The 13,679-nt window shown below is 55.0% G+C and overlaps 5 protein-coding genes across 5 annotated transcripts; 3 read left to right on the top strand and 2 right to left on the bottom strand.

Moving 5' to 3' along the window:
- Window positions 1-504: 504 nt before the first annotated feature.
- On the bottom strand, window positions 505-2,648 carry QBC33DRAFT_601936 (WSC domain-containing protein; the record flags this gene model as incomplete). The annotated part of the gene is made up of 4 exons (XM_060432129.1): window positions 505-821; window positions 982-1,091; window positions 1,417-1,973; window positions 2,181-2,648. The coding sequence occupies 4 exons, from the start codon at window positions 2,646-2,648 to the stop codon at window positions 679-681; spliced, it is 1,278 nt and encodes a 425-aa protein (XP_060278378.1). The 3' UTR covers window positions 505-678.
- An 878-nt stretch (window positions 2,649-3,526) lies between these two features.
- QBC33DRAFT_574397 (Carboxylesterase NlhH) lies at window positions 3,527-4,736 on the top strand. Its single transcript, XM_060430752.1, has one exon. The coding sequence runs from the start codon at window positions 3,560-3,562 to the stop codon at window positions 4,661-4,663; it is 1,104 nt and encodes a 367-aa protein (XP_060278377.1). The 5' UTR covers window positions 3,527-3,559; the 3' UTR covers window positions 4,664-4,736.
- A 54-nt stretch (window positions 4,737-4,790) lies between these two features.
- Window positions 4,791-7,438, top strand: QBC33DRAFT_289342 (heterokaryon incompatibility protein). The gene has a single exon (XM_060423315.1). The coding sequence runs from the start codon at window positions 4,918-4,920 to the stop codon at window positions 7,273-7,275; it is 2,358 nt and encodes a 785-aa protein (XP_060278376.1). The 5' UTR covers window positions 4,791-4,917; the 3' UTR covers window positions 7,276-7,438.
- A 164-nt stretch (window positions 7,439-7,602) lies between these two features.
- Window positions 7,603-10,767, top strand: QBC33DRAFT_581893 (uncharacterized protein; the record flags this gene model as incomplete). Its single annotated transcript, XM_060431295.1, has 6 exons — window positions 7,603-8,606; window positions 9,153-9,588; window positions 9,642-9,681; window positions 9,732-9,889; window positions 9,937-10,461; window positions 10,531-10,767. The coding sequence occupies 6 exons, from the start codon at window positions 7,603-7,605 to the stop codon at window positions 10,765-10,767; spliced, it is 2,400 nt and encodes a 799-aa protein (XP_060278375.1).
- Window positions 10,768-12,308: 1,541 nt separating this feature from the next.
- On the bottom strand, window positions 12,309-13,224 carry QBC33DRAFT_289312 (uncharacterized protein). The gene is made up of 2 exons (XM_060423314.1): window positions 12,932-13,224; window positions 12,309-12,863 (listed from the first exon to the last, which is right to left on the bottom strand). Exons 1-2 carry the CDS (start codon window positions 13,015-13,017, stop codon window positions 12,476-12,478), a joined length of 474 nt encoding a protein of 157 aa, XP_060278374.1. The 5' UTR covers window positions 13,018-13,224; the 3' UTR covers window positions 12,309-12,475.
- Between the last annotated feature and the right edge of the window lie 455 nt (window positions 13,225-13,679).

The raw sequence follows: 13,679 nt of genomic DNA, 5'->3' as shown, positions 1-13,679 counted from the left end.
TTTGCGTGGCATCGGTGGCATTGAAGCGACTCCAAGGTGCATCGTGGCCAGTGACAGTAAAGGATGGGGGATGCCAAGCTTTAGGTGAGATAGCGTGCCGATGCCAAGCAGTGATCTGCGCTGCTAAGTGTTGGCCTTCCTCATGAGGAACGTCTGCCTCCTTTGAATAGCCTAGAGGCAGGCGAAAGAGCGCCCAAGACACAATCGTGTGATATGTCGTTACCTTGAGGAATACCAGTTTGTGGTTGTCTCATTGGACCATTCCCCTCTCAGTCTTGGCTTGGATGGAAATGCAACTAGGAGATACCACCTAGGTTTTTGGGAGTTCGATATAAACGGCAAACGCGATAAGCTTGAACCAAGGAGGAGATACTGAATTCCTATTCGGCGTCGATTACGGTATACCACCGAGTGGCGCCCTCGGATTGGAACGGCGGTGTGGCTACTCCCCGGTCGTTCATCACCCAGGAAGCTCCGACTGAGGATGCAGGAAGATCACTTGATGTCATTTTTCCTTTCTTCCCTTGTCGTCTCGCGTATAAGTGTGATGGAGACAGCCCAGATGAGAGCACATAGGTTATGGCTAGATTGAACGTCTTGCTTGTAGGATTGCATCTTCACACTAAGCTCAGCTCAGCTGGTCACTAGGTACCTAATTAGGCCAACCGGCCCCGAACTCTACGTTTTCTGATAAACACTCAGCCGATTGCCCGCACCGCACATCTCGGCCGCGTTTCCGGGGCAGGCCATATTACAGTCCTCGTCGTCGACGAGCACGGAGCCGCTCTGCAGCTCGTCGCTGCAGTAGCACTCGCCGCCGTCTGATAGTTGGGATTATGTGTGTTAGTGCGTTTGATTCTCTGTTCTATTTACTTTCAATGTGGTTTGCTTGGGAAAAGGGGTGAAGAGGGGGACAATGGCTTCGCACTCTGAGGAGTTCAGGGGCAAGGCCAAAGACAAAAAGAGAGGAAGGGAACTCACACTCTAAACCAAACATGGTCTGTCCCTGCTGGTCTAGGCAATAATCGGCACATATCTCGACCGTCATATCGTCATAATCAACCACCAACGACTGGCTCAGCGCCCAGCGCCTGTAGCCTCAGTGTAACAGCCCCAGGCGTAATAAGTAGCCGTCGGCGTCGGTAGCGTCTCGGTTTTCGTCGGACTACTAGTCTCCACTGCAGTAGACGAGGCACTGACGCGCAGCGAAGACGTCAATAGCGCTCGCCCCGCCGCAGAAGTGGCCATCGGACCCGGTACAATTCAGGTTGCAGTTCTCATCGTCCACGGCGATGGCAGTAGTAGTATCGAAGACATCGGTTGCTGCGGGGTGAGTGGTCCATTCCCATTCAGTTACCCGTCGGGTCTGCTCTTCAATCTCGGCCGGGCAGAAAGGTAAACGGTTCAGTGTTGAACCGATGCCAAGCCTTCTGCCTGAGAGCCTCGATTTTTTCCTCGTAGGGGGCTCGCTCCTCGACCGTCAGCGCGTTGAAGCGGGTACCCGCTTCATGCCAGAAGTCATCAATGACAAGGTTTTCCGCCTTGATTTTGGCCCTCAGTTCTTCAGCAAAGAATTTCATGGGAACTTTTGGGTGGTACGCTGGAGGCCAAGCAAGGCTCCCGTCGGGAAAAATCCGATTGCGATCATATGCACTCTGAGGTACGTGGCCGGGGTTGAATATCCAGGGGATGACGGGCGCTGGACCACCAGGGATCGGCGGCGAGGTGAAGAAGGGGCTCGGCAAGGGTTGGGGCGGATGCATGGGGAGCTGTTGCGGGGCTGGTGGGAAGGGCCTAGTTGGAATGGCCGATGGACCGCGAGGTTCGAGGGGTTGCATTGGAGGCCGGTTGATGCTGGAATAAGGGTGTGCCCTGTGATTCCTGTTCTGGCTGTAGCTCCTCATGGCGGCAAGGTGAGCTCGGTGAGTATGCCTGAACTCATCTTCGGTCACGGTTCCGTGGTCTCGCTGTCGCTACAAGTCTTCCATGTGGTCCAACATAGCGTTGAGAAAATGGCCATCCTCCGCATCTTGTCGCTGCTGGACAGAACGACGTTCCATGGAGGATAGTCTGTGCTGCAGCTGCGCTGCCAATTTCTGACTTTGAAGTTCAAACCGAGCTTGAAGTTGAGGCACGACATACTTGGCCACTTCGGTGGTCATATCCGAATCCCAGCCTACCTGGGTACTCATCAAGTGCTTCGCCTCGGTATTCCCAGGTACTTCGAACCAGGACATGGACTGCTGTAAAAAGTCAACCCCCCCAACCAGGCATTGCCGGTAAACGAGTTTAAGCTCCTCGAAGCTCAGAGTATGGAGCTGTCCGCTCTCCTTTGCCTCTCGAACCTTGGCAATAAGCTCCAAAGGCTTGCTCAGCACACCGCCGGTAGCCTTCCTGATAGCTGGTTGGATAAGCTCAGGTGGCGACCATCGGATTACTTGGTATAGCTCAGCCTCGGTCAGCGACTTAGGGTTCGCTAGCGCCTTGCCCACAACATCGCCACGGCTGAGAAGAAGAGCCCGCTCGTCGTCGGTCAATTGGTCATTATGTTTCTCAGCTTTCTCGTAGAGACTCTTGGGAATCTCATAAGCCTTGTCCGGACCCCGAACCTCATATTGCTTCCTCTGCTCCTCAGTCGAGCGCGACATGCTAGAGGCAAGGGCAGCCTCGCCCTTGCGAATTTTCCGAGCGCCTTCTTCCGTGTTGGAGTCTAAGTCCCCGTCCAACCATTCTTCCGAGCCGGAGCCAGAGTTGGAGCCGGAATTATCGGCATCAGAATCCGTGCCGGACTCGTCCTTTTTCTCGTCCCTTTCCGCGTCCCTTATCTCGTCCCTTTTCTCGTCGCGTCCGTCATGATGAGTTAAGGCGCGTGGTTGGAAATGAAATCCTTCCTGATAAAATGGTGAGCTGTTGTTGCTTTTAGCCGGGGCTATTTCAGACGGGCTTGTGCGTAACTTTCCGGGAGAAGCTATTTGCTGAATTGCAAGCAAGCTGGAGAGGCAAGTCTTTGCAGCCTGCGTGTCGGGTTCGAGGAAATGGGAAGGAGCGGTGTCGTGGTGAAAGGGTCTGTGCACATCACCTGATTTGCACCCAACCACCATCTTTCGGGTCCGCGCAAAGTAAACAGCCTGGGTGGGATGCAGCTGCAGGGGTTCCGCCGCGAACTGTCCAGTAAACAACTACTCCGTACTCCCGATGTTACTCTTCCTCTTCCTGTCATAATCGATTCAGTACTCGGAACAACAACGAGTTGAATTGGCCACGAACATGAAAAGCGGGAAGAAAGAAGAAGAAGCAGACAGATTTGCGGGTTATCAGGTAATTATTGCTCGTGGCATATCGTCTTCCGTATTTTGTATGCTGTTAGGGCAGGGGAGAAGGGTGCGCATGCCAAGCCGGCGTGTGACTCAAGCGGCTGAGAAAGACCACAATAGCAGACGGTATATCATAGTTAACGAGATAACATTCGGGCAACTTTCCAACCTCTGTTGCTCGGCCTCAACTGTCCTCCATCTCCCCTGATCCCCACATATGTCTTCTGCTCAATGATAGGAGTAAGATGGCTCGTCTCCCTTCGACACCCGATGAGATCCTCGCATCAAGCCGGTTTGACCCGGACTTCGAGGCCACATGGAAGGCCCAAGGCTCCCCGTCCGGGGATCCACCATGCGATATTCCGACGCTGAAGAGCATCATGGAGAAGCATTTCCCATCCATCCAGCAGAAAGCCACAGCTTGCCGGCCTGCAGGTGTCGTACAAGCCGAATACCTCATACCCCTTGAGACTGGTTTTGAGTCCCGCACCTTGGTGTGTCACGCAGCCCGGGATGTGGAGAAAACCAGAGATAAACTCTCTCCCATTGTCGTTCTCTTCCACGGGGGTGGGAACTGTATCGGCTATCCAGAGTTAGAGCTCGATCTCGCCTACCAGCTCGTGCTCACACACAATGCTACAGTCATCTGTCCCTCGGTGCGCCAGGCACCCGAACACCCCTTTCCGGCGAGCATCAACGATGCCTGGGCTATCCTGCAATACATAGGTACCCAAGCAGGAAGGAGCGCCGACAAACAGAGCGGACCATCCCTGCTTCCACCCAATGCCTCAGCCTCAGCCGGCTTCATAGTCGGTGGCTCGTCGTCCGGTGCTCATACGTCGGGTGTGCTCGCACGCCTATATCTCGACGAGGAGCCCTCGCCGCCGCTGACGGGGCAGTTCCTCTCGTGCGGGGCATACGTCAACCCGTCTGGCGTGCCGGCCAAGTTCAGGGAGGTATACTTGTCGCGGGAGCAGAACGCGGATGCCCCTGTGCTGACGCAAAGGTTTCTGCGGCTTTTCCAGGACGCGGAGAAGCCTGATACGGGGTCGAGGCTGTGGTCGCCCATGTGGGATTATCCGGATTGTCTTGGATTGATGAAGACCAAAATGCCGCCGGCGTACTTCCAGGCTTGTGGGCTGGATCTGTCGCGGGATGATAGCTTGATATATGAGAGGGTGCTGCGGGAGGAGTGCGGTGTTCCGACCAAGATGGATCTGTATAGCGGATTTCCACATTGTTTCTGGAATTCATTTCCAGAAATGGAGGCGAGCAAGAAGAGACTGAAGGATAGTGTTGAGGGGATTGGGTGGCTTTTGGGTCGGATTGGTGCAAATGCCAGTGGTTAGGACTTGGTGAGGCCTGCTGTGTTCCCTGCAGAGCTGGACGATCAATTCTAATCAAGATGTGTGATAACAAGCTCGAGGGACTGATAAAAATAATCCATTGAGGCACAGCTCGCATCTCGCTGCCTGATTGTGACCCAGCCACACCAACAGGGGTTATTAAAACCGGCCCATCTCCGCAGTTTGTCAACAATCAATCCCAAATTCCAACCAAAACCAGACCAAAGAGTCAAGCGGCGACCGAGAACCGATTGAAGATGAAGTCTGGTATCGGTCGCCCAGTGGTGGCGTCAATCGTGCCTGGGCAGCAGCACGAGATCGATACAGGAGCGGATGCACCGAGGGAGTGTTGCGGGGTGTGCGACATAATCCTCGACGCAATGCTCAGCGCTCGAGACTTGGGAAACAATCAAACCTGGGAACTGGGCGGCGGCTCCGAGATCCTCAACAGCTCCGAGTGCGAGGCACACAATGCATTCTTCGGGTCCTTCTTACATGCCGAGCCCAATCACGACAGCAGGTCGATGTCCATCTGCTTGTACAAGGGCCGCGTTTTCCTGTATGTGACCAGGACCGGCAAGGACGGCCAGCGATGGACGAGTTCACCAGAAGAGTTTCTATTGCTTCAGCCATCTGCTGGTACCCAAGGCGTCTGCATGGGGAGATCGGTGGACAGGAACTATGTCAGCACCAACCTCATCCGGCAGTGGATGTCGTACTGCGAAGATAACCACGGATCCGCCTGCTCGTCCGCGGGGCGGCGCCCATCCATGTCCATCTCATGGTTCGTCGACACGGAGACAAACTGTCTGGTGCCGGCACCCGAGGGTTCTCGCTACGTGGCGTTGAGTTACGTCTGGGGCAAGGTTCCGATGTTAAAGGCCCTCAAGGCCAACGTGCTGGCACTGCAGAAACCGGGTGCCCTCAGCCGAGAGTTCGCCGCCGAGATCCCGTCCACGATCCGACATGCCATGAGTCTCGTGAGATCGTTGGGCGAGAGGTATCTATGGGTTGATTCCCTATGCATCGTCCAAGATGACGAGGAGTCCTTCCGGCTCCACATCCGACATATGGCGTCTATTTTCGAAGCCGCTGCTCTCACAGTAGTTGCGGCTGACGGTACGGACGCGAACTATGGACTGCATGGACTCAGGAACACCTCAGTGGCAAGGTCCCTCCCGCCGGTGTTGCCTCTGGGCGAGCAGATTGGAATCACGACTAGACTCTGCGGCCTCGTGCGCCGATCAGCCTGGGCCACACGAGGCTGGACACTGCAAGAGCACCTGTTTTCTAGGCGGATGCTTGTGTTCATTGATGGATCTGTACGGTGGTTCTGCTGCGAGAACACATACTATGAGGATGTTGATTCACCGCTGGATATCGATCCCTCAACCACTGGTTTCGACGGTGGAGACCACGCTGAGGGGCGCTCCCTTCAAGAGCTATCCCTCAACTATCCCGACTTGTCGAGACTTGTCAACTTACTTGCCGACTACGGCGGAAGGCTGCTCACCTACGAACAAGACGTCATACCAGCCATCTTGAGCACTTTCCAGGCTCTAAACAGGGCCTTCCCAAGAGGCTTCATCCACGGTCTCCCAGTGTCCTTCCTGGATGCAACGTTGATATGGCGGCGTCGTGGGAGCCCATTAAAGCTTCGAAGGTCACCGTCGGATTCTCAAGATGGCTGGCCGCCAAGCTGGACGTGGGCCGGGTGGAAGGGCCGGATTCACTCCCTATGCTGGACTTCCAAAAACTACATCAAGAACCCGACTTTCAATATGGCAACAGCACACTGGAAGCCCTATCAGGCCATCCCCTTCCTCAAATGGCACACCTGCTCAGCCGTAAATTCGGAACAACGTCAGATCCAGCATCAGAACGAGTGGCATGAGTTCAAGGTGTCATACATGGGGAAGGCAGACGGGCTTCCTCCCGGCTGGCATTATCAGCGGGAAGGAATGGAGGCTCAAGGGGAGGAGTCGGAAAAGCCGTACCAAGACATGAGCCGGTTCCGCGATCCGCTCTGCCCCGTCGACTCCGAGGCGGATCTGCAAACGCCGTATTTCTACACGCACGACTCGAGCCCGGGGATCAAATTCTGGCACCCGGTCCCCATCGGCCGGGGAGACGCAGAATCAACCCTCCCGCAAGCTGGGTACGGTAGATATCTCTGCGCGAAGACACAGCAGGCGCGGTTGTGGGCTGCCCGGCCGCCGCAGAACTGCTCGTTCCCTCTTGCGGTGTCTTACCAGGGACCTGACAGGTTTGTGGCACCCTTGTTCAGCACCGTCCTGGGCGTTGAGATTGTCCTGAGGGATGGCGCTGGGTCCGACGTCGGCGAGCTGTCGATCGATGGCGTGGATGACCTTGAGCATGTCAAGGGGTACGAGGCCGTGGAGGGTGAGAGCGGGTATGCGTGTGATCTGGTTGCTATATCCCGTGGGTTTGACTTTGCTGAGCCTATGGTTCCGGAGAGGGAGACGTATACTTTTTATAATGTCTTGTGGGTTGTGTGGATTGATGGCGTTGCGTATCGCAGAGGGGTTGGCCGGGTGATAAGGGGAACATGGGAAGGTTTGCAACGGGAAGACATTGGTCTGATTCTTGGATGAAGAAGAGCAACCACACAAACGACACTCTGTCAGGCTCAACCGGGAGGCCTCGCGCTCAACAGTTTGTGTTTTTGGGGTGGTTTCTCCTCATGCAGAAACAATAAGTACCTTGATGTCCAGATTAGTGTACTCTTGTCATAGCCAACCAGCGTAAAGTGGCATGATCCGGATGCTCGATTGCCGGCTGAACAGTTAGTACTGGCTTATCATTGTTAGATAAGGCGATCCCTCCCACTCATGCACCGCTACGACTATCTGGGTCGTCGAAAGCGCCAGCTGAGTTCATAAAAATCCCGACAAAACACCTTACACAAACACACACCTGCAATGGCCCCAATCTCAGCCACGTGGACTCGACTCGCCTCCAGTCCGCGGCTCCAGCGCTCGTCGCAGGCCCTCTCAGTGCTCGCCTCCCGAGCATACATCTTCGGCGGTGAGCTGCTTCCCCGACAACCAGTCGACAACCAGCTAGACGTCGTTGAGCTACACCCAAACGAAGGAGAGTCAGCCGTGAGCAAGACGCTCCCCGCCTCAAGCAAAGCGCCATCGCCCCGCGTCGGATCGCCCAGCACGGCCACCCACGATGCACTCTACCTCTTCTCCGGCCGCGGCGGCCTCTCAATGATGCCCATCGCGGAGAACGGCGCCCTCTGGCGCTACACCCCGGCCCGAGACACATGGGACCTGATCGAGCCAGCCGATCCCTCGGCCCCGTTCCCCGCCGGTCGGAGCTATCACTGCATCGCGTCGGACGGCAGCATCACCATATTTGTCCACGCCGGCTGCCCCGAGACGGGTCGCCTGTCCGACCTATGGGCCTTCGACATCGGCTCCAGGGCCTGGACCGAGCTACCTGCTGCCCCGCCCCCGGCGCGCGGGGGAGCATCGGTCGCGTTCCTTGATGGGAGGCTGTATCGCATGAACGGGTTCGATGGAGAGACGGAGCAGGGCGGTGCCCTGGATGTGTATGACACCGATACGCGTGCTTGGTCGACTGTGATGTTCCGGCCCGACGGCGTCGACGGGCCTGAGCCTCGCAGTGTGTCGGCTCTTGTTGCGGTCAAGGTGCGGGCGAGGGGGCATCTTGTCACCATGTTCGGGGAGCGGGATCCTAGCGCGCTTGGTCATGCGGGAGCTGGGAAGATGCTCGGTGATGTGTGGGCTTTTGATGTGCTGGAGCAGAAGTGGGAAAAGGTCGAGACGCGGGGAGATGGGCCTGCGCCGAGGGGTTGGTTTGATGCGGATGTGGTGCGGGATGATGGGGATGAGGACGCTATAATTGTCCATGGGGGACTTGCTGAGGATAACTCCCGGCTGGGCGATGTCTGGAAGTTGCACATCTTTTAGTTCCGGTACTGTTCACGAATAGCAAATCAATTAGTGATGGCGATATTGAAAATGCGACCTGGTTGACAACCGAGGCGAAAGGTGATACCGGCAGCGCTTTCCGCTCTTCGTGTTTATGTAGGTATAGACGTAGCCCATAATTATACATTTGTCTTTTCTGCTATGCATCTTGTGGCCATGCGCATTTTATCTCGCTATCATCCCTAGAAAACCTGCGTGGCTGCTCTTGCCATGTGGCTGTTGATTGGCTCCCTTGCCACCCCACCCGGCTTGGATCAACATTCCAGATCGAACCACGAATTGAGTTCGGTTCCGAAATCGCTCAACACTCCTCCCTCTCGTTCCAAAGCTTCAACACGCACGTATGAACAGCCTGGGTTACTCCTGTTTGGGAACCTAGAAGTCAGTCATCTATGAGTTCCCATGGAGAACCCAAGGTTATCAGCAGAGTCATCAATCCACCATGTCCCCGACGACACCACTCACGAGCCATATATCCCGCTCCTGGACATGACCGATCGTGTCTCCAGCGACGACGACGACAACTCCCAGACCATTTCAACCGGTGTCGATAAGAAGCTCAGAGTACAGCTTTACACGTCGCACTTCCTGTCGACATGGAACTCCCGGCTGTTCGAGTTCGGTGCTGTTCTCTTCCTAGCCTCCATCTTCCCAGGCACGCTACTGCCCATGTCGGTGTACGCACTCGTCCGCAGCGCTGCCGCGATCGTATTTGCGCAGCCAATTGGCTCTTGGATCGACCGGGGGGATCGCCTGGCCGTAGTGAGGGTCTCTATCGTCGGCCAGCGCGTTGCTGTGGCTGCCAGCTGTGTGGTCCTTTGGATCTTGACATTGGAAATCACAAACGCCGGGACGACCTGGACCTTGGTTGCGGCACTCATTCTGCTGGCCTGCGTCGAGAAGCTGTGCTCAGTAATGAACCTCATTTCAGTTGAAAGAGACTGGGTAGGCCATTCCCATATTCTTACCCGGCCGCAGAGCTGAACTTACGTTCGCAGGTCGTCGTGATAACAGAAGGAAAGCAAGGTTCCCGCCAAGGTTCGTTGAAGCACCAGAACACCCAGGTTCTCCTAATAATAACCTTCCAGTCCTCAATGCGCAAATGCGCCGTATCGACTTGTTATGCAAACTACTTGGTCCCCTGGCTATCTCTTTCGTGGACATGGCTTCTACACGTGTTGCCATTTGGACCATACTTTGCATCAATGTTCTCTCTGTGTTTGCCGAGTACATATGCATCTCGAGGGTGAGCTCCCCCTGCTGCTTACATTGAACTCGCTAACGCACCCTTAGGTCTATTCCGCTGTCCCAGCTCTGCGACGGCCACTTCCTGTCGACACTGAACATCCAGACCGACGCTCTACCGAGTCCCAAATGTGCTGTTCCTTGAAGAGCATTCTCCCAATTTCCCCCCTCGTTCACTACTTTAGACACTCCGCCCTCTTACCGTCGTTTTCTCTCGCCCTACTATACCTCACAGTCCTATCTTTTTCTGGCCAGATGATCACGTTTCTCATGTCAGTCGGCTACACGTCTTTCCATGTTGGCATCATCAGAACACTCAGTACGGTGCTCGAGGTCAGCGCGACGTGGGTGGCACCCCACCTCATGGCGCGCATCGGGACCGTTCGAGGGGGGCTGTGGAGCTTGAGCTGGCTTATGATCTGGTTGGCGGCGGGGGTCAGCTGGTTCTTCGCCGACTCGCACAGCTCAACACCGGACGCTCGGGTATCAGCAGCGGGCCTGGCTGTTTGCGTGGCACTAAGTCGCCTCGGACTCTGGGTGTTTGATTTGTGTGCTCAGTCATTGATTCAAGAAGTGTGTTGGACCCCTGGCCCGCGGCCTGAAACCCATCAAAACCTCTTGCTGATTGCTAATGAATAGCAGGAGGTGGAAGCTGAATACCGGGGCACCTTCTCGACTGTCGAAGCAGCTTTCCAGAACCTCTTCGAACTGGCCTCGTTTGCCACGACCATCGTGTTCTCGCGGCCGGAACAGTTTCGGTGGCCGGTACTCATCAGTGTCGTGGCAGTCTACACTGCCGGAGGCATGCACGCCTTATTTGTGCGGAAAAGGCGTGGACACCTGTTCCACTCCCCGCCCTGCATGGGCTGCAAGCCTTGACGGCATAGCTTCATGACGATGATATATCCTGGTCTAACGGGATCAAATTGGTTAATTACATATCACCTCTTCTTTCTCGAAGCAGATCCAGCACTTCCTCCACGAGATTGCCGTTGCCCTTTGCTGCTTGGACGATATAGTTCTTGGCCTTAAACTCGCCGTCCTCCTCTTTCTCCAGCAGCAGGTTGAGAATTGCAACCCCCGTTTTCGTTGGTCAGCGCTCTCCTGATGTCGTCCGGCTCCGTTTGCAATAGCGTTTCCAGCTTCTTCAACTCGGCGTCCACCACACGCCTTAACCAATCGCGCATATCTGCATCTGCCCGTCTGACCGCCTTTTTCGGTGACCTTCACTTCATTCTTCCGCTTCGTTAGTAGCATCTCCAGCATCTTCCTACCAGTATGGTGATTTCCTGCCACCTCCTCCACCACAGCTTCTGTGATCTCACACCTTTCTCCCCACCCGTCTAGTAACACACCCATGCATTCCAGGCCATCCCAGTTCTTCGCGGCCGCTTTAAGCATTGCCTCTGATATCTGGAAATTCTGACCGTACCTGGTCATGAGTAGACTCACATTATCGCGGGCCTGAGACCTGTTCTGGAGAGCCGATATCATCACGTCGTCTGTGAGCCTGAAGGCCCGGCATAGTCTCTTTAAGAGCGATTCCACACTGTCCACCGGCCAATTTTCACTCCCCAATACTGCCTTGGCAAGCATCTCGGCAACCTCAACCGATTGACCTCTTTTCTCCACCAGCAGTTCGATTATCGATTGACCAGAAGAATGAAATACGGCAATGTTGGCCATCGTTTGCGTGATTTCAAACTCGTAGCCCCGCTTGTCCAGCAACACTTCCATGATCTTCGTTCCCCTGAAACTGCTCTCAATTGCCGCCTCGGCCACCTCTTCTGTACTCTTGAACTCGTCGTCCCGCTTTTCGAATGACAGTTCCATCATCTCCTCGGTGGCCAGGGAGGACGCAGCCGCCAAGACCACATCTCCGGTCACTTTCGCTTCGGGTTGATCTAGTAGCAGAGAAAAAACTCTCGGACTCCCGTCTGCTGCCTCAATCAGCCAGTCGTGGATATACATCGAGTTCAACGTTATGCCCTCAATCAGCCAGTCGTTCTCGGGAGCCACCGAAGGATCTGGGCCAGATGATCTTGCCGCCATCTCGAGTATCATCTCCGACAGCCATACGATATCAAGGTTTGTTGCGAGCCTCCACACCGGCTCCGACACCGGCCACCGCACCAGCCTCGTCGTCGCCAGCCCTCCCAAATGTATGCACAACAGCTCCACCTTCCGGCGCATCTGCAAGAACGATAGTTGTCAGCAATGACTCTTTCTCTCGCAGAGGTGGCTGCCAGCATACATCAACCGTGTGTGTCTTGACCAGCTCAAAGAATGATACCACGCTTATCTGCGGCTTGTGCTTGTTGAAGGCGCGGATGAACCTGTCGTTCAGGTTTCGCAGGTAGGGAGTTGGCTCCTGCTCGTCGTCGACCTCGAGGTCGTGGATAAACTGGTTGTTAGCCTGGCCCTGGGTGAGTTCCTTCAGTCTCCCGGCCTTGAGACCCAGGTGTGGGACTCCGAAGAAAACCAAGCCAAGTGTCGATTTATAAAAGTCTTGGTTGCGATCTGTATTGATGGTTGTTTCATTACCACCATCGTCCAGGGACAGTGCTATGGCCTGTAGGATGGTTAATCACTTGCACACCAACCGAAACGAGCAGAAACGAGGAATGACATCGCCTCTTTGATGAGCAAACCTCCGAGACTGTGCCCGATGGAGATTACAGGCCGTCGACAAGTCTATACAAGATGTCAGAAACAGGGACCTTGTTGACGTGGCCCAGGAAGACATCACATTCGTAGCTCCTCGAAACGTGTTGAAAGAGTCCAGGAAGGATTTGGCAAGGTGTTGGATGGAGTATCTTGCATCGTCCCGTTGGATCGCGGTGTTGTATCCGTAGAGGAGGATACGAGCGTTGGGGATGTCTTTGTGGAGAAAATCGCGAAGCCAGACTTGATCTCCGCCTTTGGCTTGGAATGAACCGATCGGATGGCTTCCCAGGCCCGGCAGGGCGACGATGCTATAATTTTTTGGGTTTCCTTAGCAAACTCGTCATGAATTTTTGGAGTGGCACTTGGCACCACTTACTCAATGACACTGTCCTGTCCATCGTGGAGAGGAGTGATGTCAGGGAATGTCGAATCAGTCACATATCTCAGCCAGAAGCTTTCCATAGATGCCCTCAGGTACGATTATGGTTGCCGTAGAGAATATCTGAGAGGATCGCGCGAGAGTCAATCTAAGGCTAGCAGCCGAGTTGAGTGAGCAAACTGATGCGATATCTTGTTGGAGGGCCTCCCTCGACGTGTCGCTCGATATCCCGAGGATACGGTAGCATCGCGATCGCGGCTGTGGCTGTGGCTGTAGATTGAAACGGGACAACACCACCGATCGAAGATAAAAAACCGCCGGAATCAGACCCGCGAGAATGAGGAGTGCGAGGGAATATTCAGTCTTGAGATCGTCTGAATACGACGACATGTTTATATAGAATTGGTGATATAATTAGTGACTCGGTGGAGGCTCGACGTGGATCCCCGGAGCGAGGTCGCCTGGAAGAAAAAGGGGCTGCAGTCTGTGAACCGTCGTCATTGTTGGCGCTGCCAGGTAAGGTATATTATCTTCTTCAGCATTGGAAATGCCAAAGGCTCCCGCGGACCACACAGATCGGGCGGCACCCTCACCGCTCCCCACAGCCACATGCTGCTGCCCAAAGCCTGGTTGTGACCACCATCACTGCATGGCCTCGAATGATTGGTTTGTCCGCGATGGCACATGCAGAACATAAATGCATGCACTGTTCTTCAGCTGCTCCTAAGGTATACTGCATAGTACA

Source organism: Phialemonium atrogriseum (genome assembly GCF_030411735.1).
Source record: "Phialemonium atrogriseum strain 8032-3 unplaced genomic scaffold QBC33scaffold_45, whole genome shotgun sequence".
NCBI classification, from domain to species: domain Eukaryota; kingdom Fungi; phylum Ascomycota; class Sordariomycetes; order Cephalothecales; family Cephalothecaceae; genus Phialemonium; species Phialemonium atrogriseum.
Note: the sequence above shows the minus strand (reverse complement) of the source record. Positions and strands in the feature narration are given on the sequence as shown.